The sequence below is a fragment of the Corylus avellana genome, chromosome 5 (genome assembly GCF_965113065.1).
Source record: "Corylus avellana chromosome 5, dhCorAvel1.hap1.2, whole genome shotgun sequence".
Lineage (NCBI taxonomy): Eukaryota > Viridiplantae > Streptophyta > Magnoliopsida > Fagales > Betulaceae > Corylus > Corylus avellana.
In genome coordinates this window covers 3,015,989-3,043,328 of record NC_142494.1, presented here as the reverse complement: position 1 = coordinate 3,043,328, position 27,340 = coordinate 3,015,989, and the positions used below count along the sequence as shown (strand labels likewise).

At 37.1% G+C, this 27,340-nt stretch overlaps 3 protein-coding genes and 1 pseudogene across 7 annotated transcripts; 3 read left to right on the top strand and 1 right to left on the bottom strand.

The window, feature by feature from the left end:
- The first annotated feature begins 1,958 nt into the window (after window positions 1-1,958).
- Window positions 1,959-4,531, top strand: LOC132190741 (zinc finger BED domain-containing protein RICESLEEPER 2-like; annotated as a pseudogene).
- A 3,426-nt stretch (window positions 4,532-7,957) lies between these two features.
- Window positions 7,958-8,639, top strand: LOC132183235 (uncharacterized). Its single transcript, XM_059596638.2, has one exon. It carries the CDS (start codon window positions 8,010-8,012, stop codon window positions 8,427-8,429), a length of 420 nt encoding a protein of 139 aa, XP_059452621.2. The 5' UTR covers window positions 7,958-8,009; the 3' UTR covers window positions 8,430-8,639.
- A 2,886-nt stretch (window positions 8,640-11,525) lies between these two features.
- LOC132182711 (NEDD8-activating enzyme E1 regulatory subunit AXR1) lies at window positions 11,526-17,469 on the top strand. Its single transcript, XM_059596030.2, has 15 exons — window positions 11,526-11,662; window positions 12,015-12,187; window positions 12,617-12,780; window positions 13,080-13,190; window positions 13,446-13,525; window positions 13,723-13,873; window positions 13,980-14,073; window positions 14,687-14,775; window positions 15,408-15,481; window positions 15,598-15,760; window positions 16,023-16,108; window positions 16,378-16,461; window positions 16,561-16,741; window positions 16,897-17,015; window positions 17,089-17,469. Exons 1-14 carry the CDS (start codon window positions 11,625-11,627, stop codon window positions 16,978-16,980), a joined length of 1,572 nt encoding a protein of 523 aa, XP_059452013.2. The 5' UTR covers window positions 11,526-11,624; the 3' UTR covers window positions 16,981-17,015; window positions 17,089-17,469.
- A 1,816-nt stretch (window positions 17,470-19,285) lies between these two features.
- Window positions 19,286-26,713, bottom strand: LOC132181480 (Polynucleotidyl transferase, ribonuclease H fold protein with HRDC domain-containing protein). 5 transcript variants are annotated; one of them, XM_088516287.1, is made up of 13 exons: window positions 26,372-26,713; window positions 25,609-25,850; window positions 25,432-25,530; window positions 24,582-24,665; window positions 24,387-24,473; window positions 23,958-24,078; window positions 23,310-23,494; window positions 23,177-23,221; window positions 22,269-22,771; window positions 22,086-22,198; window positions 21,700-21,935; window positions 20,599-21,260; window positions 19,286-19,823 (listed from the first exon to the last, which is right to left on the bottom strand). In XM_088516287.1, exons 1-13 carry the CDS (start codon window positions 26,601-26,603, stop codon window positions 19,751-19,753), a joined length of 2,682 nt encoding a protein of 893 aa, XP_088372413.1. In that variant the 5' UTR covers window positions 26,604-26,713; the 3' UTR covers window positions 19,286-19,750. The 5 variants fall into 5 exon arrangements, with proteins under 5 accessions (XP_088372413.1, XP_059450704.2, XP_059450706.2 ...); XM_059594721.2 differs by having other exon boundaries at window positions 21,700-22,198; XM_059594723.2 differs by having other exon boundaries at window positions 21,700-22,198; window positions 26,378-26,713.
- Window positions 26,714-27,340: the final 627 nt, after the last annotated feature.

Genomic DNA, 27,340 nt, shown 5'->3' with positions numbered 1-27,340 from the left:
TTGTTTGATCTAATCTGACGAGTAATATTAAATGTTGAAAACGTTTATATGATCAATGGATCATATTAAACAAGCACAGCAGATCAGGGTAGAAACAGCCACATGGGATACATTTTTGGTAAAACAAATCAAACCGTTAATAATTAAAATTTAATTATTTTTCCAAATCTAACGGTTGCAAATCAGAGAACCCAAATTTAACCTAAATCTGATCTCTATTCTCTCCGTTCTCTTCTCTCGAGTCTCGCCTCTCCTCTCACTGTCTCCACCATCCTCCTCGCCTCCTATCTCTGTTGCCGCTCCTACCACTACCCAGTGCCCTCAACAACAACCACCACCATCACGGCATCACCGCAGCAACCACACACCTTGACGCCTGGCTGAAGCTGAACGGATCGTGCCCGGTTTCCAGGAACTTGCCGCTGCCAACCCCACTATCCACGCCGCTCTCGGAGGTCGTTTCACTCTCGCAGACTCGCAGTACGCCGCGGATCGGAGGCGGAGGAGGTGAGAAGATTTATGGGTTTTTCTTTTCTCTTTGGGTTATTTCTTTTTCCGTTTCTTCTTGGGTGGTCGGTGGTTTGGGGTTTCGCTACACGGGTGGTAATTACTGTGATTTTTTTTTTGGGGGGGGGGGGGGGTTTGTATTTTAGTTCTTGTTGTTTTATTCATTGTTTTGGTTGATGGGAGAACTTGGGTGATTTGCCTATATTTCTATTACGGAGACGACGTGATTTGCCTGATATATATGGAGATGAGGATCGAGGCAGATTGAACAAGGATGAAGGGCTGATTGGTGTGGGGGTGTTGGCCTTTTATTAAATAACTGGCTTTGAAGGCAATGCTCTTGTATTTCTCATATTATTTGCTAGAGGTTGGTTTTGTGTGGTTTTTTTTTTTTTTTTTAATCAGTAGTTTGATGTTTCTGTTGAGGATAGGATTAATGTTATTGTAATACCCTTTCCTTTTAGAGTATGGATTTTGTTGTAAGAGTCGTTTTTGCAGAAAAACACAGATAAAGGGGTAAAAGTATCCTTGTAGAAAATATACTTAATTTTGCAACTAGACTTAGACTATTCCTAAAGACAATATTACATCCTAAAATAATCAAATGATTGAAGACTAAAGACTACTATTAACATAATTCTCTATACTTTTGCAACTAGACTTGGACTATATAGGAGGAATATATTCCTAAAGAAGATATTATACGCAACTTTCCTAATAATCAAATGATTGAAGACTAGTCCCCAAGAGGTAGCTCAATCGGCTAGGACCACACCTAATGAAGCGGTGGTCACTAGTTCGAATCCCCCTCCCCCCTCTTGTGTGGACATGTCAAAAAAAAAAAAAAAAAAAAAAAAAAAAAAATGATTGAAGACTAAAGACTACTTACCTTATAAAAAAATAAAAATTAAATTAAAAGCTACTCTTAATTATATAACTAATCTTGATTAAAAGGCTACTCTTAATTACTCTTTAGTTTAAAAGGCTACTCTTAATTACTCTTTAGCTTTTCTATGCTTTGAAGTTTGAACAACCTGCCGACACATTTTAAAGTTAGGCTAATTAATTGTTGATTTAATTTGCAGTTTACAGTAATCTTGCTGGTGAGACATTTCTTTGCTGTGTTTATCGGTGGAACGGAAGATTACCCCCTTCACACTTCTTACTGTAAGTAGCTCATTTTCTTTTTGCAGTTGTATTTTTTCAGGGCCATCTGAATGAGTCATTTGACCTGATCATCAAAATACTAGTTGTGTGTATGGTAAATAATTAACAGAGACAATGCCATAGGACTTCAGTTTCAATAGCAAAACTTTTCTTCACTTCACATGCTTATAGACACAATATTCTATCAAATATTCAATAACTTATATTCCACATATATTTATTTTCCTATATGATATTCTATGGAAGTTTGATATAAATTTTTTGTTTGAAGTTTAACTTGCAACATGGCGGATGCTGACGTCAATGAGTTGCAACTTGTTGATGAAAATACAATTGAGGAGTATGAGAATGAGGATGAGTTCGAAATTAGCCTAGGTGCTAATATAGATGACGACACTTGTAGTGTTGAGGCTCCTGATACTGCTACATCAGGATTGGTTAGGATTTCAAATACAGAAAAAGGTAGTTCAATGAATTCACATAAGAGAAAGGAGAGGCAGAAGACCTCTTTTGTTTGGAATCATTTTGTTGAAGTAGATGAAGGTGGTGTGAAAAAAAATCAATGCAAATGGTGTAAGGCTAAATTCAAAAAAACAAAATCTAGTACTACATCTACATTGAACAGGCATTTGAAAAGTTGTTTCAGTTTCATAGGATCTAAGAAGCAGAAGACTTTGACGGTTGATGCTAATGATAGTGTTGCAAATTTTCGTTTTGATGAGACTAAGGTGAGAGAACTTATTGCTCACATGATTCTTTATCATGAGTACCCTTTTATGATAATGGAGCATGTGTTATATAACAAGGTTATGAAAGCTTGCACACCACATTGGAGAAAGATTTCTCGGATTACTGCTAAGGCTTTGTGTTTTGCCACTTATGAGAAAGAGAAAAAAAAATTGAAGTTTTTGTTGAGTAAGGTTAACAAAGTTAACATCACAACTGACATGTGGACTTCATGTCAAAATGCTTCTTACATGGTTGTAACATGTCATTTTATAGATGCAAATTGGGGTTTAAATAGGCGTGTGTTGAATTTTTGTCATCTTCCTCCTCCACACAATGGACATGCAATTGCTGAGACACTGCTTACATGTTTTAGAGATTGGGGTATTGATAATAAAATTTGTTCAATCACTGTAGACAATGCAAGTGTTAATGATTTAGCAATAAAGCGGTTACGAGATGTTTTTAACAAAAGGAAATTGTTGGTTGTTGGAGGGAGGCTGTTTCATGTTAGATGTTGTGCACATGTAACTAATTTGTTGGTTAAAGCTGGGTTGACCGAAATTAAGCCAATTGTTGATTGTGTTAGGGATGGTATTAAATACCTAGTTGCATCTGAGTCGAGGTTATTGAAATTTGCTGAGCATGCATCGAATTTGCAATTGTCTAAGAAAAAACTGTTTTTGGATGTGCCTACCCGTTGGAATAGTACCTATATGATGTTGGCAACTGCACTTGAGTTTAGGGAAGTTTTCCCTTTGTATAGTTATAATGATAATGTGTTTACTTGGGTGCCCTCAGATGAGGATTGGGTTAAAGTTGAATATGTGTGTGAACTCTTGGAGGTATTCAACCGGGTAACCAATATTGTATCTGGCAGTGATTATCCGACAGTTAACTTATTCCTTCCTGAAGTTTGGCAGATGAAGGAGGTCCTACAGAAGAAATCTAATGATGAAAATGAATACATTAGTTCCATGGCACGCAAAATGAGAATCAAGTTTGATAAATATTGGGGTGAGTGTAATTTGTTGATGTCAGTTGGTGCAATTCTGGACCCAAGGTGTAAGATGATGTTGATCAAATTTTGCTTTCCAAAAATCTACAAAGAGGATGAAGCTAAAGAAAATATTAAGTTTGTTGAAAGTAAAATGAAAGAAATTTATGCTATGTATGTCAATGAGCACAATGCAAACCTTGTGGAACATGATGTTCATAAAAGCTCTTCACATGGTGCTTCAAGTAGTAGTGTAATTTCTGAAAAGAGTGAAGGTGGTAGGGATTTGTTTGAGTCATTCCTTAGAACTACTGATTCAGTGCAGCAACCTATTAAATCAGACTTGGACACATACTTGGAAGAAGGTGTATTCATACCTGAGAAGGGTGTGGAATTTAATGCATTGGAATGGTAGAAAGCCAATACCTTGAAGTACCGTATTTTGTCTAAAGTGGCCAAAGATATCTTGTCAATCCCCATTACTACTGTGGCTTCAGAGTCTACTTTTAGTGCTGGGGGAAGGGTTATTGATCCCCATAGAGCTTCACTAGCACCTGAGACAGTGAAAAAATTACTATGTGGGGCTGATTGGGTGAGAGCAATGTATGGGCTAAAAAGAGGTGGTTCGGTAAGTTTTAATTTTTCCTAAATTATTTTTATTATTTTCAGTTTCTTAATATCTTGTATTTGAACTAATTACTTTGCATTTGTTATATTAGGTGGAGGATACGGATGATGATGAGATGGTGGAGATTGATCTGCCAGATGGAAAATAATTGTTATTGTACAATGTTGCATTTTAGTTGATTGTGTATGGAATTGTGAGGTGGAGTTTAATATGTTATGTTTGTTTAATGTTTTTAAACATTTTAGTTGATTCTGTATGGATAACTGTAATGTTGGGATTAATCTGTAATGTTTGTTTAATGTCTTTTAGCATTTTAGACTTTTAGTTGATTCTGTATGGATGACTGTAATGTTGGGATTAATCTGTAATGTTTGTTTAATGTTCTTTAGCATTTTAGTTGATTATGTTAGTTGATTGTGTATGGAATTGTAAGGTGGAGATTAATATGTAATGTTTGTTTAATATTCTTTAGCATTTTAGTTGATTATGTTAGTTGATTGTGTATGGAATTGTAAGGTGGAGATTAATATGTTATGTTTGCTTAATGTTTTTTAACATTTTAGTTGATTTTGTATGGATGATTGTAATGTTGGGATTAATATGTTGAATTTGTTTAATATTCTTTAGCATTTTAGTTGATTTTGTTAGTTTTAATTGTAAGATTGACATTAATCTGATATGTTTGTTTAGTATTTTTTAGTATTTTAAGGTGCAAAATATTCTGGATGATTTTTGTAATTTAATACATTTAAATTACCCAAAAAAATAACAAAAAAACAAAGTCGAGCTCGAGCCAGGCTCGAGCTCGAGATCGAGCAAAATAGTCGATCTCGAGCTCGAGCTCGAGCAGGGTGCATACTCTGTCGAGCCGAGCTCGAGCAGCAAAGTCAGGCTTGACTCGAGCTCGAGCCTGACTCCAAAATAGACGAGCCGAGCCTGGACAGCCAAAGCTCGCCCAAGCTCGGCTCGTTTACAGCCCTAAGTCCATCCTCACTTTTCAGCCTCACCATTTTGATTATTTTGGTTTGTAAAATTTGGTGAAGCTGGTAAGAATGCTGTAAAACCTTTTGTCTAAGACCACTGCTAAGGTGTGAGTATCTATTCCTTGTCTAAAAAGTGCCGTTATTTTTATTTGGATTAGGCCTATATATATATTTTTTTTGAAAGGGAAAATCATTTCGGTCTTATTAATTGAAGAATGATTACGAGCATAAAACTCTTACATCGTAGAGCATAAAGTTCTGAGAAAATCATAGCCGAAGCTACGAGATTATAACATCATAGATACATACAAAATAATATTACATTAAAGACCTATCTATGACATCAACATCCGCTAATCCATGACGAATATTTAGTTGTAACAATATGTCTGCTCTAGACAGACTCAATCCGATACATAGGTAGCAACATCCTCCTGCTGAAACTCATCTTCCTCGACTCGCAAGCTATGAAATTATTCACATCCTCAACTTAACAGGCCAGGACCACAAAATATAGAGAAAACGAAAAATAATGGGAAAAATAAAGAAAATGCACAAAAGTCTACAAAACATCACTGGAGGAAGGCTGCCAGATGATTCTGGCAAGAGCGCAAAAAAACCACGCACAGGCACGTGCGAGTCACGATCCGTCGCAGGGTTGTCGGAATCAGAAGCGGCAAGTGATGTTGGAAGCAAGCGGGGCCAGTGCATGCTATGGAGGGGCGCGTGTCGAGGTAGGTCTGACGAAGTGAAGTAGATTGAGCTTTGAACAGTCCGATCTAAGAGCCCCATCAACCTCGAAAAAATACACGGTAGAAATGATAGACGGCATACCCGGCACGGTAACGCTTGAGCCTATAACAAAAGAAAAGTAAGTAAAAAGAAAGGAGGGAGTGGGGAAGAGTTGGGGAAAGGAGAGGGAGAGAACAAAAGTTTTCTCCCAGTTGTGCGGCACTCTCTGGATTAGGCCAATATGAATATATATGATTTCAGGATATTCCTTTTTCCATCTAGCTGCCTTGGCTTTATCACCTTACCTTCGCTTGACAATTTTATTGAAGTGTTTTCACTGAATTGTTCAAAAACTTGAAGCAAATACTGGTATATGAGTTTTATTTCAATTATAAATGTAACAACACACAATAATAATAATAATCAATAAGATATGAAATAGAACAGAACAATATAAAATGATACAGATATATTTGCTTCAAGTATGAACATACCTGTTGGGTCATGGATCCGCTATTGAAACCCAATGGACTCCAGACCCGATCTTGACTAAACGGAATATCCGACAAGGCCTCGGAATAGCTTTCCCCGAGAAGGCCTCGTAAACCAGCACGGTCTCGGGATATGACACTGAGACATTTCCTCGGATAGGAGTCGGATATTAAATCCGAGACACTACTCCGAATGCGAACAAATCAAAATACTAAGGGTAAAGTTGCCATTATACAGTTAAGGATATGCAAAGATTCAAACTAATTTCAGTAAACATTATCCTACATTCGAAAGAAGCCTTCTACAAACAATCCTTGTACTAGCGGGATAAGAGGCTATTCAAATTCAAAAAGGCGATGTAATTCAAACGAAGGCTTTACTACCTTATCCCAAGATTCCTCTTATCAGAATAACTGCAAACCAGATATTCAGGGATAAGAGTCCCAAGATATGCGGGAAACAAACTCTACTCCATGCCTATAAATACAGCTCTCGATTTCCATCAAAGGTAAGTGCAATTTTGGCTTTGAAAACTTTGATTGCTTAAACACTCTTTCCTCAGTTTCTAACTTAGGCATCGGAGCTCCCCCGCCGGGACACCACCGGGGGCTCTAATCCTATTTCTTCTCTTCTGTGTGTAGTTTGGGATATCACCGAAGCCGATCGCATCACCTGAAGGCGTGCCATGTCACCATCCCGGAAATTGTGTATCAACAATACCTTATGAGCTTGATTACATATTCTTACAAATAGTAATTTACAAACGCTCAATAAGTTTTCTAAGAGTATAGTAGCTCTCATACCATTTACAAAGAAGAGGAGAAGATTTTAAAAGAAGACTTCAAAGAGCAAAAGAGTTGCTTGAGGATATATATTCCTTTGAGAAATGCTTGGGGTACAAAATCTTTTACCAAGAGAATTTTATTAAACTGATGCGTAACTCATTTATTGGAGAGAAAAAAAGACAATTAATTAAAAAAAAATGTAACAGGTACCAATAAATTAACTACACATCAGTTTGGTAAGACTCTCCTGATAAAAAAATTTGGTACCCCTAACATCAAAAAATAGAAGATGCTAACACAAGTCACAACATTTTTGGTCATAACCAGAATTATTAGTCTAGTTCTTTACCTGTTTTTTTATCATTGACTAGCAATAGACATAAATTTCATTCAAATTCAGTTGGATGAAATTTTTATATTAAAATCATACTCTATAAAATGCTATGTGTCCATTAAATATATGAGAAAAACATGATTTTTTGTTTGGACGAATAAAAATTTATAAACTGGTCGGGTTGAAAGAATTTCCTGCATAAATTTCTATCAAACGACAGCAACTTCTCCCTCATTAAGCTCTAAAAAGAAATCATAAAACAGAAAAAAAAAAAACAAATACAAATAAATAAAAATAGTCCTAAATTACCGGAGAAATGCTTTTTTGATAATATGACAAATATACTGGGCTGGTGGGTGAGACAAACATGAATAAAATGGTTTGGTTTCGTCTAGTTCACGTTCAACTGCATGAGGACCACACATCCACGCGTCACAATCTCCTGCAAAGTAGGTCACGAGTGCAAGAGCCATTATTCACACTCCCGCGCCTGAGCCCTCACTCGCCCTTTCAAACCCCACCTTCCCCTCCACTCCCTCCATTTCTTTCCCGCCTATCTCACTCCTCGTTAAAAGCCCCAACCCCTCCCCCCTACCCCCTCACAAACCCTAATCTCACTGAAAACCCTATTCTATCCAATTCTCTCTCGCTGCACGCCATGAACCGCAGGCTCAGAGCTTCTACCAATTCCTTCTCCACCTCCCCGAACCGGACCGAGCCGTTCCACAAATACCTTAAGCCCGGCGCTCTCGCCCAAATCCGCGACTCGCGAATCAGCGCCCGGACTCACCGAGTCAACTCGTCGTTCCACTCTCTCTACGCATCGTTTCAGATCTCTCTACACCGCGCGACCCCGCCGTCGTCCCCGACTGCGAATGCCGGAAGTCAACAGCAGTCGCCGGTCAACGCGATCGACGGCGTGCCGTGCTTTGCGGGGAGGATCTACGGGCCGCGGTGCCCGCAGAGGAAGAGGCTCGCGGCGGCCAAGTCCGTGCTGTTCCTGAGCCCGAGCCCGGTACCGGACTCGCCCGATCCGGTGGTGGACGCGTTCAGTAGTGACATTCTTGTAGCGCATTGACACGGAATAGGTCCATTTTTAGTTCTTCAATCTGTCGAAATTGCTGAGGGATTTTCATGTTGTAGAGCGGTTTCTATTTGTAGTTGGTGGCACTTTGATGAACAATGTGCACAGAGAATTTCTTAGATAGAACTGAAATTAATAATAAATTCATCAAAAAAATTTCCAGTTTTGGATCTATTATTTCAGATCCTGATTTTATTCTGGTTATATTTTGAGTTCTTGAAGTTCTAATTGTTGTTATTCATGAATGAGCTTAATGTTGATTCTGATGGTGTATTGGTTAAGTAATTTTGACCGAATTTTACTATAATTGCAAGTACAGAGGCTTTGATTGCTAAAAACAATTGGTTCTCAATGTGATGCTGGAAAGGGAAGACTTTGAATTGACTTGGTTTGGGCCTCTCCCAGTATGCTATTTACTTTATGATCGAGTTAAATGCACTATTCCGCAACGAGATTAATTTCTAAGCATGCTTTGGTAGTCTTGCTTTTGCTTGTTTAGTGTTGTTTTGGAATTTTTAGTCTGCTTACTGATATAAGCATCTTAACATGTTAGCTTTGCAACATATATTGAGTTCTTGAGAAACCAGAGTTATCTTTGGGTATGATAAGAAGAGAGAGCTCACGTGGAAGGGTTCTCATGGTGCCAAGCATTAATGGCTTTCTCTGATTGAAATTAACAAGTTGGATTTGCGTTCATGTCTAGAGATATATCTTGTTTTTCAGTTGGGCGAAACCATTTCAGCGCTCAATCTGCTTTTGCATTTGGTTTTGAGTTAGTGGTGAGCAATGTTGGAATTGGAAACCGCAGGTGAGATTTGATACCCTTGTCAGTAGACACGATGAAATTCATAACACAAGTTGTATATTATCAAGTTGTTGACATGCTTTAACTTCTCAAGCTATTTTGATGTTGATGTTTGTATGCGTGTTTGCGTGTGTGTTTTAGCAGTTGGCAGCTCCATTTTGAAGACATGAAGTACGAAGCTAGTAGTGATATAGTAGGCCTTTAAACTTGACATGGCTTGATTATGTTGATGGGTCTTGCATTCATAGATTGCTGTTATGACTTTGGAGTTTGTCTTGTAAAGATTGAGTCCCTATTAACAGTGTACCAGATATGCTTTTTAGCTTCATGTTTTGCATTGCATTTTAGTTTTAATCTCAGAATGCATTATTTCTGTAGTTTCAAACTTCATGCAAATTAAAAATTCCATTTGTTGAGTAATGCTCGGCTAGTTTTACATCAAGGGTTAGTATTCTTTTTGGAGGAATTAGTTATACATTAGTTTCTGTTTATCATCAAATGGTTGGTTGTATAGTTGATGAAGTTCAGTAAAAACAGTGGATGGCAGCATCATATTAGTACTTGATTTCTTTGTGCTTTTGGTATCATGTTCCCAATGGTTTTGTAGCTTAGTTTTATTTCTCTCATTTGGGCGAGGTTCAGGGTTTAACCCACTGTGTGTGTGTGTGGGATTTGTAGTACTTCTCTCCCTTGCTATCTAGAAGTGCAGTTATGTGTTTCATTTTGAGAAACATGCTAAAGAAAACTTTCGAGAAGGAAGGTAACCTAGATATGGGGGGTATGATGAAGAGTAGGGTGAATTTGGAATGTTGCCCATTTGTATTCGAGAAGGCAGGAGTCTTGAATTTCGATGCATGGTATTATGGATGAGACTAATTAGGAAACTCAAGCATTTTCCAAATCCACAAAAAATATGCTTAAACAGTGTTTTTCAAACTTGTTTTTCTCTTAGATTACTCAAACCTGCTCTTGCTCAATAGGCTAATAATCTACCTGGCTTGGCTTATGTACTCGATTATTCTAGATATGTACTTTATAAACATGAACAGCCTAATAATTGATTTGGTTCAATTCTTTGCTTAAGCTTTCTATATTTATATATCTTTGCTATGCATTTGAAACCCCTTCTTTTTTGCTTTGATGAATAATATAGAGATGAATCAATAGATCTAGTGGTTCTTTAACTATTAAAAGGTATATTTACATTTTTGACTTGGTGTTCAATAGCTCGAAAATTTTGCTTATAAAACAAAGATTTTTTAAAATAATTATTTATTGTCAGTTCAATTGCCCTAATGGGTCTCCCTTTCAGTTCATTTGACATAAGTTGTTACATATAATATTATTAATTCCACATTCTTTGGTTAGGCATTTCAAAAGCTCTTGTTGAAGAAAAACATCTTTCTTTTATTTTATTGAAACACTGTTGCAGAAGAATAATACAAATACTTGACGAAACCTGTTTGCTGGGGTAAAATCTGTTGAAGGATGGTATCTAAAAGCCAAGGATTTTTTGCAATTGTGTTCCCTGTCTTATTTTCCTTCCTTCAATGTCTCACTTGCCTACGCCAACTACCATCAAGTCCAGACCCAGAGAGAGAGAGAGAGACAGAGAGAGAGAGAGATCATCATCTACTTCTCACATTAAATATATTCTTTATAGGAAGATTTATTTAGACCTTTGTGTATGAGTGTTTACATGTAAATGGTTTTAAAAATTTATTACATGGAAGTACAGTTAAAAAGACAGATTTAATTTGGTTGAAATAGACAACTAATATAGATTCAAAAGCAAAAAATAAAAAAAATAAAAAATAAAAAATCATTCCATTTGTAATTCAAGTCACTTGGAATGCATTTGACCCCACAATTTCACAGATCAAATGTGTAGTTTTAAACATTTTACCCCGTTTGAGAACAAATTTGAAAAATAAATGATAATGTTTTTAAAAATTATATTTTGAAACCTCTAAATCAAATATTTGCTTATGAGATTAATGTTTGCTACTAGTATAAAGTGTGAGTAATACTATATACCGCACCAATATCCTATTATTACATTGACATGACATTGTGAATCTATTATTAATTTCTTTTTTTCCTTAGAAAAATATATTATTATTTAGTTTTCTTTTAACAATGAATAATTAAAAGTGTTTGGCAATATTGCCATGTGGTGGACAATACTCATAAAAATGTCGTATAGAGCCTGGGAATAGACATAAACGACGCCGTTCGTCCTACTTACTTGTCCCGTCCGCATCAAGTATTGCCTTGGAGCTCTTTCTCTTTCTCTCTAAAGCGCCCAAGTCTGTCTGCGTAGGTACCAAGCGAATTAGCAGTGAAAGAAAGACACAGCGCAAAAACGCAAAGCAGTAGCAGAAATGGCTGAGCCCAAAACCAAATACGATCGTCAGCTCAGGTACACCCGACAACTCTTCTCATCCCAATCACCATTTTGCCCCCCTCACATTCCACCATTTCCTACTTTGCCCTAACTGTTTACCTCCACTCACTTTTCTCTCTCTCAGTTCTGTTAATTATTTTCCCTAGAAACCGTTTTCCCGAGAAAAAAAGAAAAAAGGTATTTTACCAAAAATTTGGTTTTTGCTTAGTACCTTTTTTCGTTTTCTGTGGCTAAAATATTCAAGGAAAGAAACAAGCACGATTGTTCTTAGATATATAGATAGAGAAAATTGCTTCTTTTTTTTTTTTTTTGGTTTCTTTGCTACGGTGAGAAGCTGGATTGGTTAAAATGAAGAGAAAAATTGTAGGATCTGGGGTGAGCAAGGACAAGCAGCCCTTGAGAAAGCCAGTATATGTTTGCTCAATTGCGGTCCTACTGGTTCCGAGACTCTAAAGAACCTTGTTCTTGGCGGGGTTGGAAGCATCACTGTGATTGATGGGTCCAAGGTTGAGGTTGGGGACCTTGGAAATAACTTCATGGGTATGTTTCTATGTTTCTTCTCTGTGTGTGTTTTGCCAAGTTTGTTGGATGAGCCAACGTAGAATTCTTTTGAATTAAATGGTTCAGATTTTTACCAACTCGGCATTTGTCATGTGATATTCAACAAATTAAAGTATTAAAATATCAATTAAATGATTAAATTTAGCATTTCCTATCAAGCCTAAGCTTTTGAATAGGTGGTATTTTAACATGGTACCAGATTAGAGGTCCCGATATCAAAGTTGATTCTATAATTACCTTCAATCTTTTCTAACAAGCTTAAATTTTTTGTAATAAGTGATGATTTAGTATAAATAAAAATTATGAAAATTTCAAAATCTGAACTCTAGAGGATCTAGATTAGAGTTTGTTAGTTGCATTCTGGAGTTAATTGTGTTTTCTTGTTATTTGGTTGTGCTGTGTTGTTAGTGGATGAATCAAGTGTTGGGCAATCGAAGGCGCAATGTGTCTGTTCGTTTCTTCAGGAGCTGAATGATGCAGTTAAGGCCAAGTTTATAGAAGAATATCCAGAGGCGTTGATCGAGACGAACCCCTCGTTTTTTTCTCAGTTTACATTGGTAGTCGCTACTCAGGTATTGAAGCTGATGTTTATGTACATTTTCAACCTTGAAAGTGGTCTAGTTGAATGCATGGCTTTATGTCTTATGGTTCTTTTTGCAATCTGTGTGAGTGTCTTGCCAAGACTGCATTCTTTGCTGTTTATCATAAGGGTGTAGATAAACTTTTATGTGCGCAAAAGACAAAGATGAGTGTCAAGGTGGCTTGTACTTACAATTTCATTGTGAGATGGATAATTCAATGGCATTCCGATTTTCTGTTTATTCTAATTAAGTGCAGTAAATGTAACGGGGTTTTTCTATTTCACTTTCAGCTGGGGGAAGACTCGATGGTGAAGCTTGATACAATCTGTAGGCAGGCCAATGTGATGTTGATCTTTGCTCGCTCCTATGGCCTTACTGGGTTTGTTAGAATCAGTTTGAAGGTAATATACTTTAACAACATTATGGTTCCTCCCAAATGGAAAACTTGGATGCACGAATGATGACCAATGGGGTTTCTCTAAAGCCCTGTTCTAGATTAAATTCTGTTAGTTGATTAGTCACTGACAACATTCCTTTGACCGATAACCTGTTTGCATAGAATTTCTTTTAAGGTAGGGACTGCGGTTGTTCAGTCAAAATTTGTTGGAGAACTTCTACCAATATAGTACATATCCATTTTTTCTAATTTGTCGTAGGAACATACCGTGGTCGAGTCAAAGCCTGATCATTTTCTGGATGACCTCCGGTTAAATAACCCGTGGCCTGAGCTCAAGAGGTACAAAATCTATTTTTATATATTTTTTTCTTTGGTTGATTTTGTGCAGGTTGTCTAATATATGTTGGTATTTGGTCTGGCACACTTCTGAGCCTATAACTATGACCCTAAGAACCTCCACCTTGCATTCCATATAAATGATTGTTGTTGTCTATGTATGGATTAAATGATTGTAATCGTCTATTTATGGGTGTTAGGTTTGCAGAAAGCATTGACTTAGATGTGCAGGATCCCGTGGTCCACAAGCACACACCATATGTAGTCATTCTTGTCAAGGTGGCAGAGCAGTGGGCCAAAAGCCACGGCGGTAGCCTTCCATCAACCAGGGATGAGAAAAAAGAGTTCAAGGTTGACCAGTTTGGTTCATAGTTTTTATGCTGGCTTCTTTATTTTGTTAATTATTTTCTAAAATTGCTTTTCAGAAATGTGATTTAGTTGTGTCTCAAACATTTAGGACCTTCTTAAAGCCAGGATGATTTCAATGGATGAAGATAACTATAAAGAAGCTATTGAGGCCTCCTTCAAGGTCTTTGCTCGTCGAGGAATTGGTAATAAGTATATAATTTTCGTAATCACGTGTTCTGATTTTTTAGGATATTGTGATGAAGAAAATGAACTGCATGTTGAAATTAATTAAGAATGGATTATATAGCCATCATAAATGTTTTGCTCGTAGTACATGTTCTTGTTGGATAAATATCTAACTCAAGGTTTCAGATCTGTTACTATTAAAAAAATGCATAAATATATCCAAATGCTTGGTTGGCAAGGTGGTCGGTATACCCTGAATCCCTATTTTTCACTTCCAATTACATGGGGGTGGATTTGGGTTGGCTTTTTTACCAGCATCACAATTGGAATGGCAATGGACTTGAGTCACCTGCCCCCAGTATGACTGATGGAATTAAGTCAACATGGTCCCTAGACATATTTATATCTAACATGATAAAGAGCCAACTTGCGTAACAATTCAAATAGAAAGGGTATACTTATGGGGTTGTAAACACTTAAGAGTTCTTATGAAGTTTTAATGTGGAACTGCAATATGCCTTTTTTGATTTTGTCACCAAGAACTGTTTGATTTCTACCTAAAAGTTAAGACTTCTGTATTGGTTTCATATAAGTAAGCGTGTAATTTTTTTTCTCAATTCTGGCATTCAGGTCCAGATTTGCAACAGATACTTAATGATAGCAGTGCTGAAGTTGATTCTAATTCATCAGATTTTTGGGTGATGGTGGCTGCTTTGAAGGTTTGTGAATCCAAGTGGCATTTGTGACATGAGTTATTAGTTTGCTTTGCTTGAATCTGGTATAACTGGCATCATATTGAACAAATTTGAATGCTTATTTCTAAGAAGGTATCTGGCGTTCTTGGCTTTTGTGCTGCTTTTTCTTGCATCCTTTTTCCTTTCAAATGTACTTTAATAGAATTAAATACATGTTTCACATATGATGAACTGGACGCATACTACTTTTTTTTTTTTTTTTTTCCAACTTTGCAAAGTGGTCCAGAAAAACTTTGTGCATGCCGGTTCTGTTGTTTCAAGTGCCTGGGAAAATGTGGAGATTTTGTTCTTATACTTAGATTCTTTCCATAAGATGGGGCAGCAAGAAATATTTGTTGAAGTTTCTCTCGAGGCACCCTGGAATATTGCCTCAGTCATCTATAGGATTTGAATGTACAGAATCTTCCATCTATCACCATCAATCTCTATGTTGTTTGAACGTGTCAACTATTAAAATTTTCTTGGTAAACTGGACAGGGTTTAGATTCATCCTGGCATAAATATGTATATCATTTCTGGAAACTTAACATTGATGTTCTTTTTGGTATGGTGAAGTGCATCTTCAAGTTATATAACTGTGTTTCCTCACTTTTTAGGAATTCATAGCAAATGAAGGCGGTGGCGAGGCACCCCTTGAGGGATCAATACCTGATATGACATCTTCAACTGAGTCAGTAACTAAATCTCTCCATAATATAATGCTAACATTTCTTTTTTTGGCATCAGAGTTAAATATAAACAAGAAACATTTTTTTTGAGATGAGAGCTTTATCAACTCTCTTGTAGGCTTTACGTAAATCTGCAGAATATTTACCAAGCAAAGGCAGAGGCTGATGTTCTTGTTATTGAGCAACGAGTTAGAAATATTCTGAAGAAAATTGGTAAAGATCCAAATAGCATCTCAAAGACAACCTTAAAAGGCTTCTGTAGAAATGCAAGAAAACTCAAAGTAAGTGTGGAGTTGCAGCCCTTTTTTTATCCCATTGGTATTACAAAGTATTTTCAATTATAAATATGATCACAACTCTAGTACTTCTTTAACTTTATACTGCTATCTCTCCCCATTAGATGACAATGTCTCTCGCAACTATTCCTCTTAGCTAATTATGGGCCTTCCTGCTATATATTTGATATGGGAAAAGAACAACTCATGTTCGATTATTATTTTTGCCTAGGTGGCCATCAATAAGATATTGATTTTCACTTTGTAGGTTTGCAGGTATCGCTCCATTGAGGATGAGTTTAATTCTCCAATCTTACCAGAGTTACAGAAGTATCTGACAGATGAAGATTACAGGTGTCATAAATTTATTATTTATTCTTTCAGATAATAATTTAGTGTTCAATTCTTAAGAAAGTATGTAATTTACCATTTTCTGAACTATTTTTGTTATATACCCCAATAAGTGACTCGTATATATTCTTTTTGGTACAAGTTTTTCTGAGTTAAAACAAAATGAAAATACATTTAACTGAACTACGACCACACCCAAAACAGAAAGAGAAAGTTACACAATGAAAGAGATTCCCTTCCTTAGAGCCTTAACATTTTCTTGTTAATTGCAGTGTAGCTGTTGGGTTCTATATTTTGCTTCGTGCTGTTGATCGGTTTGCTGCTAATTACAACAGTTTTCCTGGACAATTTGATGGGTAACACCTGAAATACTAATGAAAATATTTCTGAAGAATCTTCTTATTGTACCTTTTAGCCCTACTTTCCTTGCTGACTCTATTGTTAATGTTGCACAGAGGGATGGATGAGGAAATTTCCCGATTGAAGACTACAGCCGTTGGTCTCCTTAGCGACTTAGGTTGCAACGGCTTAACCCTGACAGAGGATCTTATCAATGAGATGTGCCGATTTGGTGCTTCGGAGCTCCATGCAGTTGCTGCCTTCATTGGAGGAATTGCTTCACAAGAAGTGATCAAGGTATTTCTCTTGCCTTATCTTATTAACAGGGTCTATTTGTCTATATCAACAAGTTCCAAAGTTGGTTGAATGAAAAGTATTCAAAGCTCTTTTTACCTTATGTTACCCCCCAAAATCCACCATTAAGTGATGACGTGTCTCTGTTTTCACTACAGCTGATAACAAGTCAATTTCTACCCATGTCTGGAACTTTCATCTTCAGTGGCATTGATCACAAGTCTCAATTGTTGTCACTGTAGTAGTTTTTATTGTTGGAAATGCTTTCAAAAGACTGGTAAGTTTCTCATCTTCTCCCCTTGCTGAAAATATCTTGCAATCACAGTCTCACTTGAAGTTCTCCTTTGCAGTTGTAGTTTTTGCTGGCAGAGCCCCCTCCCCCACCGGTAGATGGAGCACCAAATTTCTGTACGTACAGCTTTGGGACACATCTTATTCTTATATGGGGCATTTTGGAGGCAAGCACAAATCGCATTGATGAGAGTCATGGTCTGCTAGTTTCCGTGACATTGAAATTTTGTGACCGACTTAATTGAGGGGGGAAAGAGAGAGAAAGAGAGAGAGAGAGAGAATGATGGTACACTAGTTTGAAATGAAAGTTCTCCATATTTTGGTCGATAAAACCGATGCTAGTAGAGCCTACATTAGAGAATAGCTTGTTTTGATGCATTATTTTATGAGTAATGTTAAAAATTACACTTTTATCTTATCACTTTTAACTATGATGGATTGACACAGTATGTTTATATGGTGAGATAAAAGTGTGGTTCTTAACATTGTTTTATCAATAATCTTTTTATCTGATCCACTCAAAGACGGGATCCCATATTGTGTTTGCTAAATTGATGCAGATATAATAGCAAGCTTGAAACCCTGTGCATTCGTTATGCAGGAAAATTGTGAAGTGGATCAGATTCAATCACAATTGTCTATTCAGATGTTCCAAATTAGTAGGGGTGAAATTTAAAACCGCCTAACCGCAACCGCTAACCGCCTAACCCCTTTAAAAGCGGTTAGTAAAAACTACTAACCATCTAGGTGGTTGCAGTTAGCGGTTAGTGGGTTTTGGAAATCCGCTAACCGCTTGTTTTTAAATATAATATATATTTATATTATATATATATTTCATATAATAAATCACAATGAGGCGTTGTAGCATAGTGGTATAGGCGCTATTTTTTCACCAACATTTCCGGGGTTTGACTCCCCCAAATCTCAGTTTTATTATTTTTATTATATAGAAGTACAAAACGACGTCGTTTTGCACTTTTATATATTCATCTCTTTTCTAACCCTAAACCTATTTCTCAGGAACTCAGCCTCCTAACTCGTAAGCTCCTTGCATCTGCGGCTCTGCTCTCAACTCTCAAGCCAGATTTCTCAACTCTCAAGCCAAAAGCTTTGTGTCCAATGCAGCATAGATAAACAAAAAAATCCATGCATATTCATAATTTCATATGACCTGGAAATATTTAGATCATTATATCACCGGCTGGTTTGCAATCATCGGAACCACTGGCAAGCCGCTAAAGCCGAGATAGGCACTACAGATCGAGATGCAGACCACGCCGGCCGTGGGTCACGGCAAGACCCATGCCTGGGTCTGCCGTGACCTAGGCATGGATCACGGCCTGACCCACGCCCGGGTCGGGCTCCCCTCCGGCGTGGGTTTGTCTCCCCTCAGCCGCATCCCCTTCGGCAGCGTGGGTCTCTCTTCGGCTACCCATTGCCCAAAAACCATTTCCAGATCTCTCCGAAAAAAACAAAACCAGAGAGAAGAATGTGCATTGGGTTTAAGTTGAAAGTTCATTGTTTGTTACAAGAAGTTGAATCCTGGATGGGTGTGATTCTCGATCGGGGCTGGTTTTGATTGTTTTAGAGAGAATTCTTGGTGGGTTTTTGTTTTTGTGAAATGGGTTAGGGAGAGTTTTGGAACCTCATCTAGAGGTGGCCGGCCAGTAGCAATTTTTAATGCTAAAATGGCCATGAAAAGGAAAAAACCAAAAAAAAAAAAAACGTTCAAAATGAGCAAAAAAAAAAGATTAAAGTGAGCCCAAAACCGGTCCAAAATCAGCCCAAAATCGGTTAAAAAAAAAAGCCCAAAAAGCGGTTAACCGCTACCCGGTTAGCGGAGGCGGTTAGTAAAAATTACTAACCGCCTAGGAGGTTGCGTAATTTCAGCCCTACAAATTAGGTTGTTGATGATTGTGTTGCATTATGAAATATAAATCCAACCCATGAGGAATGCCACTTGGGAATTCCATGATTACCCGATAAAATGCAAAGCTTAAGCCTTCAAGCCAATCTTACCAATTGCCCTCCCGAGAGCATTTTTAGCAAAAGCTAAAAGAGCAACAAGACCAAAAAATCAGATACAACAAGAAAAAGGATTTATTGTACGCATCTTAAAAACAAGAAAAAGGACAGATTGTTTTTCTTCCATGTGAAAACCGTAAGAAATAAGTAAATGGATAGCATCGAGCTTCAACATGGAATTTCTCACTCCTTACATGAGCAAAAAGTTGAAAAAAACAAAAGAAAAACACGGAAAATAAATATCATTCTTTATTTTTTTTTCCCAATCAAATATGTCAAAGGGGAAATGGAGAATTACAACATGATAAAACGCAAAAAGGACAACCCAAACAACATCCTTAAAACAACTAGAAGACGGTGCTAAAATAAAGTAACATAGTAACCAGCGGGAATGAGTCAAATAAATGATACGGCCCATAAAGAGAACCAAAGTGGCCACAGAGAGCTGCAACCAAAGGCAAGGCAAGACTTTGAGCACAAAAGAACCGGCACCACAAAAGGCTAGAGTTGGATCATTGGCGAGCAGCCACACTGTAGCAAACAAAACTGGCAAACAAGAGCCAAAAGGAAAGGTCTCTACCCAAATAAGAAGCATTAGAGGAATTAAATAACATTCAACACCAGTGTTAGAAGTCCTACGGCTACGAGTTGCACCATACCAGATGTCGAGATAGCTGCATGCGAAATGTAAAGACTTTAATCCTTACCAGTCGCAGAAGGTTTCTTGGCAGGATTGTATACGCTAAATTCACCAAAGTCCCGTCTACCACTGGCAAAAACATTGTCCACAATCAAATCCTTGGGACAAATAGAAAAATATTTAGTTCCTTTCTAAACATAATAATCACATCTCTCTCACACACAAAATAGAAAGTTAAAAAATTATCCAAAAAATTGTACAACATCCTAAACTTGCATTTTAAGTTTTGATTTGTAGGTGATTGGTCCATTACTAGTCAGACCCACAATCTATGGTTCTTCTGCATGGATGGAACATCTTATGTAGTGAAAAAGCAGTTTAGTAAAGACAAAGCATAGGAAGAGGTGATGAGCTGATGGATTAGGCTGCAGGAGCAGTGATGGTTATACTGATGTTGAAAATACGGTACAAGTGGCAGATGTGGTGGTTGCAATTGTGTCAGATGGTGGGGCTGCAGGAAGTTACATTGGCAGTAGAGGTGGTGAATGCAATGCAAATCCTTGATGAGAGGGGTTAAAATCTTTAGAGTATATTTGACACTGTGATTTTGCAAGTCAAAAGTGTGATTTTAAAAAATTGCGATTTGAAAACGTAGAAAAATCTATGTTTTCAAATCTCAAGCCACAAAGTACGTTTTTAAAAACACATAAATTTTAAATGCTAAATTGAAATTTTGCCAAACGCTTAATTGTATTTTTAAAAATCACATTTTTAAGTTGCAATTCCAACCTTAAATAGACTGACTGACCTTGGCTCTATGTAGATCATATCATTATGCGTCTTATTTAGAGTTATCTGCTACAAACAAAAGAATTAACACAAGCATGAGTATTGAAGTGTGCACCTGTGCATTACATCCCAGCCAGCAGGTAGGAAACGAGGATGAACAGCCTCAACAAATACTTGCCTCCACCTTTGACAAAATTGACGAATACCGTTGTCACCATATTCCTTTTGTAGATGATCTACAACTTGTTTCCCATGTGGTCCATGTCCTAATAATGATAATTTGGAATTATGCTTATGTCGGGCAGTTCCATCATGTTTTGTATGGTATAAGTCAACTGTTCCATCTGATGGGCTTCTACTCTCACAATTATCTTCAGAATTTACAACATTGACACCTTTTGTATCAGAAACTCCATATTCATCAGAATTTGCATTCCCTTTAGTAGAACTAATTTCTCCATCAATCCCTGAATCAGCACAAATAGAGGAGTCACCTACATCAGCATCTGTTTCTCTATCTTCTTTTCTACTACATGCTTTTACTTCGGTGTTGTGAGAACCATCTAGAGCACTAAGTTCTGATGCATCCACAATGGAAGATGTCTCCATGCAACCTATATTATTCTCCTGCTCCACATTTGGAAGGATGCTCTGCTTAAAAGACAGCCCTTTCTTCTTCTCAAGTCGTCTTCTCTCGTGAGGACTCATACCAACTAGCAAAGCCATTTCCAAATCTACCTCAGTTATCTCCCTTCCTCCATAGTAACTCATGACAATCTGCAAACAGAAAATTATATCATCAACAGAAAAAATTTAGTTCTTTTTTTTTTCAGCAACACTAATGAGTAACAAGCAGCAGAGAAATAACTAAGACGATATGTAAAAATGGCCTTATTAAAAAATCATTTTTATTTACATTGCTATTTAAATCACAATGAAGCCATTCAAATTCTAATGAGATTCCCAATGCATTCTGTGAGCGAATTGGGTTGATAACCACCAATTTCAGTTCTCTGAATTTCAACTGATAACATTTAACCAAAGACCTATACCTTCTGAGAATAAGTACTCTAGGATGGCTACTTGTGCCGATCGTTAAATTATTTACAGTAATTACTCATATCCATTCAATATAATTTCTTATATAACTTTGTTGCTATAAATTTGGTAGAAATCAAATCTGGTAGAAATCAAATCTGAGAAAGTGCTCTCATACCTGTTTCAGTTCTTCACGGCGCTTGGATGGCATTCTTGGTCCATGGCGCAGAAGTGCCATAGCCGCTGTTCGCAATTGTAGGGGAGAAACTCCTGCCTCCTCAAGGTTCGTTGCTGACTCAGATGACCCCGAAATAACTTGGGCTTGTTTTGAGTCAACCACTTTACTAACAAAAAGGGGAATTCCAAATTCTGCAGCAACCTGTTTTTTATACCTCTCAGCAGCAGCATGGGCAACTTCATGACAATCCACACAAAGTAGGACAATATCATGAGAACGATGGCTTTTTAAATGCTCAGGAAAGTGTATTCTGTAGCACGAGGGAATTATGCGGTAGCGTAAGTAGTGATTTCCTTCGCCACAGCCAACACATATATTTTTCTTACTTTGGATATAAAAATCATTGTCTTCATCTTCTGGACGACCTTTGGGCTCAAAAAGAAGCATAATGGCAGGTGGGTTTTCATCCATAAGTTTTGCCAAATCTCTAAGGAGATACCTGTTAGAATGCGACAATGATCAATGCATTACTTCATGGTAAACTAAAGACAAGAGAAAGGCTCACCAACCATTCAAGCTTCCTGCGATCACAGTAACAAAGCAACCGCCCATCATTTGCATAGATTCTGCAATTATGATAAACTGGAGATTTGCAGGAGAATTTTTGAACAAACAGATCTCGAGAAGACTTTCGAGCAGCTTGCTTTGAACTTCTTTCCCCATTTTGTTTGGATGCAACCGTCACTTTCAGATTACAGTTAACCAGTAAAGCATAATTTAAAACAGAAAATGGACAACTCCCACCTGGACCTAAACACTTTTGGAGAATCATGGGAAAAAGATCATTAAAGTTCCCTATCTTGTCCTGGAGCAGAGAACAGACATCATTCAAATGACTGCAAACAACAGGGGATGGAGACAGGAGGAAAGAATTGAAACTCAATTCCACACTCAGATCAGCTTGAGTTATGGTGCTAAATATTTCTGCTGAAGTCATTGGAGCTCTGTCTGCAAGAGTGACAATAGCCTGGTCTGATAATACGTATCTTAAGCTCTCATCATGCACACGAGCCTGAAAATAGGTAAAATCCACATGAATAAGCTCAACTAACTACAATGCAGTCTCATGTTTGTCTTCACTACGAATTTAGAAGACAATATGAGCAGGACAATCTGATAAAAGAGGCATCTGGGAATTTGGGGATCATAATTAGATGACCTGATTAAAAATATCTACATATGACATTAGCATACCTAACGTCAGTGTACAAAGAAAATGAAAGTATATCTGACATTGGTCATATCGTTGTTGTGATTTTGAACATTGTTATCATTAAGTATGTCAAACTAATGTGAAAACATATTTCCCTGAAGCAAGTAAATCTGTTGTGTGTGTGTTTTTCTTCCTGCATTGCTCTTGTTGTAATAAGGCTATCCTCAAACTGGCAGCTCAATTTTTGGAAAAGCTCATACTAACCATTAAATCTCTCCATGCACACAATCGCCTCACAAGATCCTGAAACTGACAAAAGAAGAAAACTCCATCAGAATTATATGGAATGTAGAGCTGCAATTTTCTACTGACCTAAAGGTGATAATGAAAAGGCAACCTGGGTTTTACAAGAAATTGATGAAACACCGCCTTGACTGTTCAAATGACGTGAAGATAATGATGATGCAGCAGACTCCCCAGGAAAGGCTTCAACCTCTTTTGTGTAGAGTTGCAAACAAATCATGTTTGAACGCCGACTAGCCTCGAGAACAAAATTGAATTTGTCATCGGGACAAGAGATTTCTGATACATTGATATATTTAGTATTCAAATACTATGTGATACCGTAAATGCAGGTTGTAAAGTTTGTGAACAAAAAATCATGGCTTAGAATGGATTGATACCTAACAAATATATGCACTCTTTTTTAGCTTAACTGATGCTACATTTAAGAACAAGTTAAAATATTTAATTGCAAGTTTCCCAACTAGTCATTCCTACAAATTATCACCTCAAGGATACAAACTGTGGGTAACCATCCTGTAGGACACCCCCCCCCACCCCCAAAAAAAAAAAAAAAAAAAGCGAAAAAGAAAAACCAACAAAAAATAATGGTTGGAATTAGATGGTTCTGTTTCTTAGTACTTAACCAAATGTACATAATTTTTATTGTATAATCTTTTCACCTTTTTTTCCCTCCATCCCAACAAACAAATTAAACACCAAATGTTGCACATGAAACATGAACATAAGATAGAAGGTATACCAGTGTCCTGTTGTTGGAGCTCAGCTATCAAACAATTTGCAATGTACAGTAGATAGTGTGCATCCATTCGAGCATATTGCACCATTTCTTTTGATAGGGGACGTTGTCTCCAGTCTTCACGCTACAAATTCAACTTGAAATTAAATAGTAGCAACATTTTGTCCTATAACAAGAAATTTTCAATGGACATATTAGAGTGCCTACAACTTCTGTACAAGAAAAGTAAAAGACACATGCCATTCATGGACATATTCTCATGTCAAGAATTTTGAGCCTAGAAAACATGTCAAGTTTACTATTATAGAGTACAATAGATCTTGGGATGCTCTCTTCTTATAGATATCTAATTAGTTTTCCTATATATTGTTAAATAATGACCAGCAAGCTTCATGAAATGAAGCAATATGATAGATAGCCTGAAAGCCATACCTGTAACAATTTGTTTGTGGATACACCACAGTAAGTTTCAAGTAAGTATGCCAGTGATTTCTGTGGTTTTGACAAAACCTCACATGCCTGCATTGTAGTAACAAAGGTACAAAGTTAGAAAAGAATAGTGGCCAGTCATTCAACCACAATGAAATCTAACAGAGGACTTCATAAAATCAGAATACTGAAACTTGCCTTCGCTGTGTCAAATAAATTAACAACGTATATATGGAAGTCTCTTTGCAGCCAAAGAACATCATTATCAGCCCCATGGAACACCTACACAACAAAACCTTCTGATATCAACAGGACTACAATCATAATGCCTGCACAAACGACTGATTAAGTACCAATTAAATAGCAGAACAATTGCAGCAATATGTTTCCTTGTCAGTCTTAATAGAAGAACAATTGCAGCAATATGTTTCCTTTCAATGTCTCTCTCTCTCTCTCTCTCATCTTGTGGCTTTTGAAGAAAGTTATTAAAAAGTGGAATTGTCTATCAGTCTATGAGATATGAATTTCATCTGTCAATGTGACTAACTTTACTCACCTGAAAGTCTAGGAACAAACACAGTTTAGAACAGTGGAACAACCAACATGCTTGTGAACTCATATAATTGAGATGAACAACAAGAAACATAAAAGCTGTATATAGTTCATTTGGATGGAAGGGATTGAACAGAATGTTTTGGATTTTAACTTTTACTCAAAATGGATTGAATGAATTATTAAAAGCACAGATTTTTTTCTCTCAGTGAATGAAGTATTAAAAGCCATACTAATATGTTTATATGAAATTACTAAATGTAAGATTTTTTTTGGGGTAGATTCTAAGGTGTTATCTCAAATTCATTACATAAGTAATCTGTAGGAGTAAAACTCTCTTTTCTCTTATAACTCAAAACCATTAGCAATTAATACAAAGATTTGCTACTAAAATCCCTTTATTTTGATCCTCACATCTAACGGCAAGCAACAATACAGACTTCATATTTGTATAAAACAAAAGGCCTTGTAATTCACAAATACACAATTTAAACACCTTACAAATACTAGGATCAGCAAAAACCGTGCGAAGAACACCCATCGAATCATGCAGAGCAATCGAGTCCACCAAATAATCCTCTTTCTGGGTAGAAATCTGTTCCCATTTCAACCAGAAGACACATTAATTTTATGAAAACCAGAAGTGCAGTAAAAACTAAATAATTGAATTTACCTGTATTAAAGATGTAAAACCTAGAAAGGATCGTAAACTATGCTGCTCAGTATCGACAGCAAAGACCCTCTCTTTGCTCAAAACACCAAGGAGTTCCTTCAACTGCGACTCTGTCTCAATCCAAGTATATTCCTCGCTCATTTTCGAATCCGTACTTCCATTTAAGAAGCTGAATTCAAGTTGAGGATTCTCTAATAATGCGGAAATCTCTGCCTCATATGGATGCGAATTCAAAGCATTCTCTGCCACCAAAACCACCTCCAATATTAGCTACCTCCATTTCAACCAATAATGTAAATACAGGAAAATAATATTTTTCTTTGATATGCTTTAAGCTCCGCTCGATTGCTCAAAAACCAAAGGGAACTTAAAAAATGAATGGAAATGAACGCTTTTCACTGAGTTGAGCTAAGATTTTCGCTTCCTCAGCTCCGTTTGTTTCGACAGAACATATCTCCTACTAAAACAAACAAATAAATAAAAAAGAATTTCTCGAGCAAACAATTTCCTGGATTAATATTTTCTACTGAAAGCACAAAAGCTCAAAATTATCCCTCAATTTTCTCTGCAACCGAACAGAGCCTCACGGTATTCATATTTCAGTAGAGTACAGTTGAGCAATATCAGTTCGCAATTTCCTCCGATCAAACAGCGAACTCTTTTTTTTTTTTTTTTTTGATGAATAGCGAACTAAAAATTTCATTTTCTTTTTTAATTTTCCAAAGGCTTTCAGAGCCACCAAACACAGTCCGAGAAAATGTACCCTCACCAGACTCGTTGAGCTTCAAATGCTTGAACGGAGAGTAGGAATTATCAGCCAAGACTCGCTTGAACGCCTGCTGTGGCTTGGTCTGATCGGCCTGTAAATAACACAAACTCCGGGAGCGCTTCTGCTTCCGGCGGCGTCTCCGCAAGTGTGCGCTGTAGACGATCGAGAGCGCCATGACGGTCCCGATGGTTATTGCGATGACTCTCATCTTCCACCGGCTTTCCATTTTCTATTGCTCTCTCTCTTTTCTCTGGCTTCCGATCTTCACAATCCTCGCGAAATGATCGCAATCTCGGGTTTGAAAGAGACTTACGGTCTCCTGAGAGGAGAGGGAATGCTTGCGGCGGGTTTTTCTAACATACTACCCAGACGACGGCAGAACCATGATCGATGACGTGGCGTGTTTTGAATCGTACACGTTTATAGGCCCAAACTATCAAGTTTTTCCGCTGCTTGGTCTGGTTTGTGAAGCAAAGTTTGGGCCTGAGGTATCGGGCTCGTAAAACCTCTCATTCCCTCGTGGGTGAAAATAGAGTTGGCAATTTTTAATATTATCTAGGGGTTGGGTCCAAGAATTTGACCTATTTAATTATATGTGTTAAGTTAAGATTAATTTATATAGTCTTATATCCATGCATTGATATAACCTAAACCTAACACGCGAACACATATTGCCACCCTTGTTAAAAATTACTAAAAGTAAGGTATTTTTTTTTTCTTCCCTTAGCAATGTAGGGACAAAAGGGCAAAGGAACGGAAACTAGGGCAATATCTTGGATTGAAATTCAATGTAATATTTAGGTTTGAGCAGGGAGAGAAACACACTCCAAATTGGGCATCATATTGAACTACCCAAATTAACTAAGGGGGTGGTTCGGCTATCTTGATAATTAGTTTTTTTTTTTTTTTTTTGGTTTTAATTTATTGTCACGATCTGGACCGCTCATTTAATAGAATGGTCTA

What these genes read in the sequence shown, in the direction of transcription:
- LOC132183235 (XM_059596638.2), top strand. Translation starts at nt 8,010, where the DNA reads ATGAACCGCAGGCTCAGAGCTTCTACCAATTCCTTCTCCACCTCCCCG.
- LOC132182711 (XM_059596030.2), top strand. Translation starts at nt 11,625, where the DNA reads ATGGCTGAGCCCAAAACCAAATACGATCGTCAGCTCAG. An exon ending in GATATGACATCTTCAACTGA is followed by an intron (nt 15,482 to 15,597) that starts GTCAGTAACTAA and finishes ACTCTCTTGTAG; the next exon opens with GCTTTACGTAAATCTGCAGA. An exon ending in CTTCACAAGAAGTGATCAAG is followed by an intron (nt 16,742 to 16,896) that starts GTATTTCTCTTG and finishes TTTTCACTACAG; the next exon opens with CTGATAACAAGTCAATTTCT.
- LOC132181480 (XM_059594721.2), bottom strand. Translation starts at nt 26,603, where the DNA reads ATGGAAAGCCGGTGGAAGATGAGAGTCATCGCAATAACCATCGGGACC. An exon ending in ATTTATTTGACACAGCGAAG is followed by an intron (nt 24,474 to 24,581) that starts GCAAGTTTCAGT and finishes ACTACAATGCAG; the next exon opens with GCATGTGAGGTTTTGTCAAA. An exon ending in GCCGTGAAGAACTGAAACAG is followed by an intron (nt 21,261 to 21,699) that starts GTATGAGAGCAC and finishes TTCTGTTTGCAG; the next exon opens with ATTGTCATGAGTTACTATGG.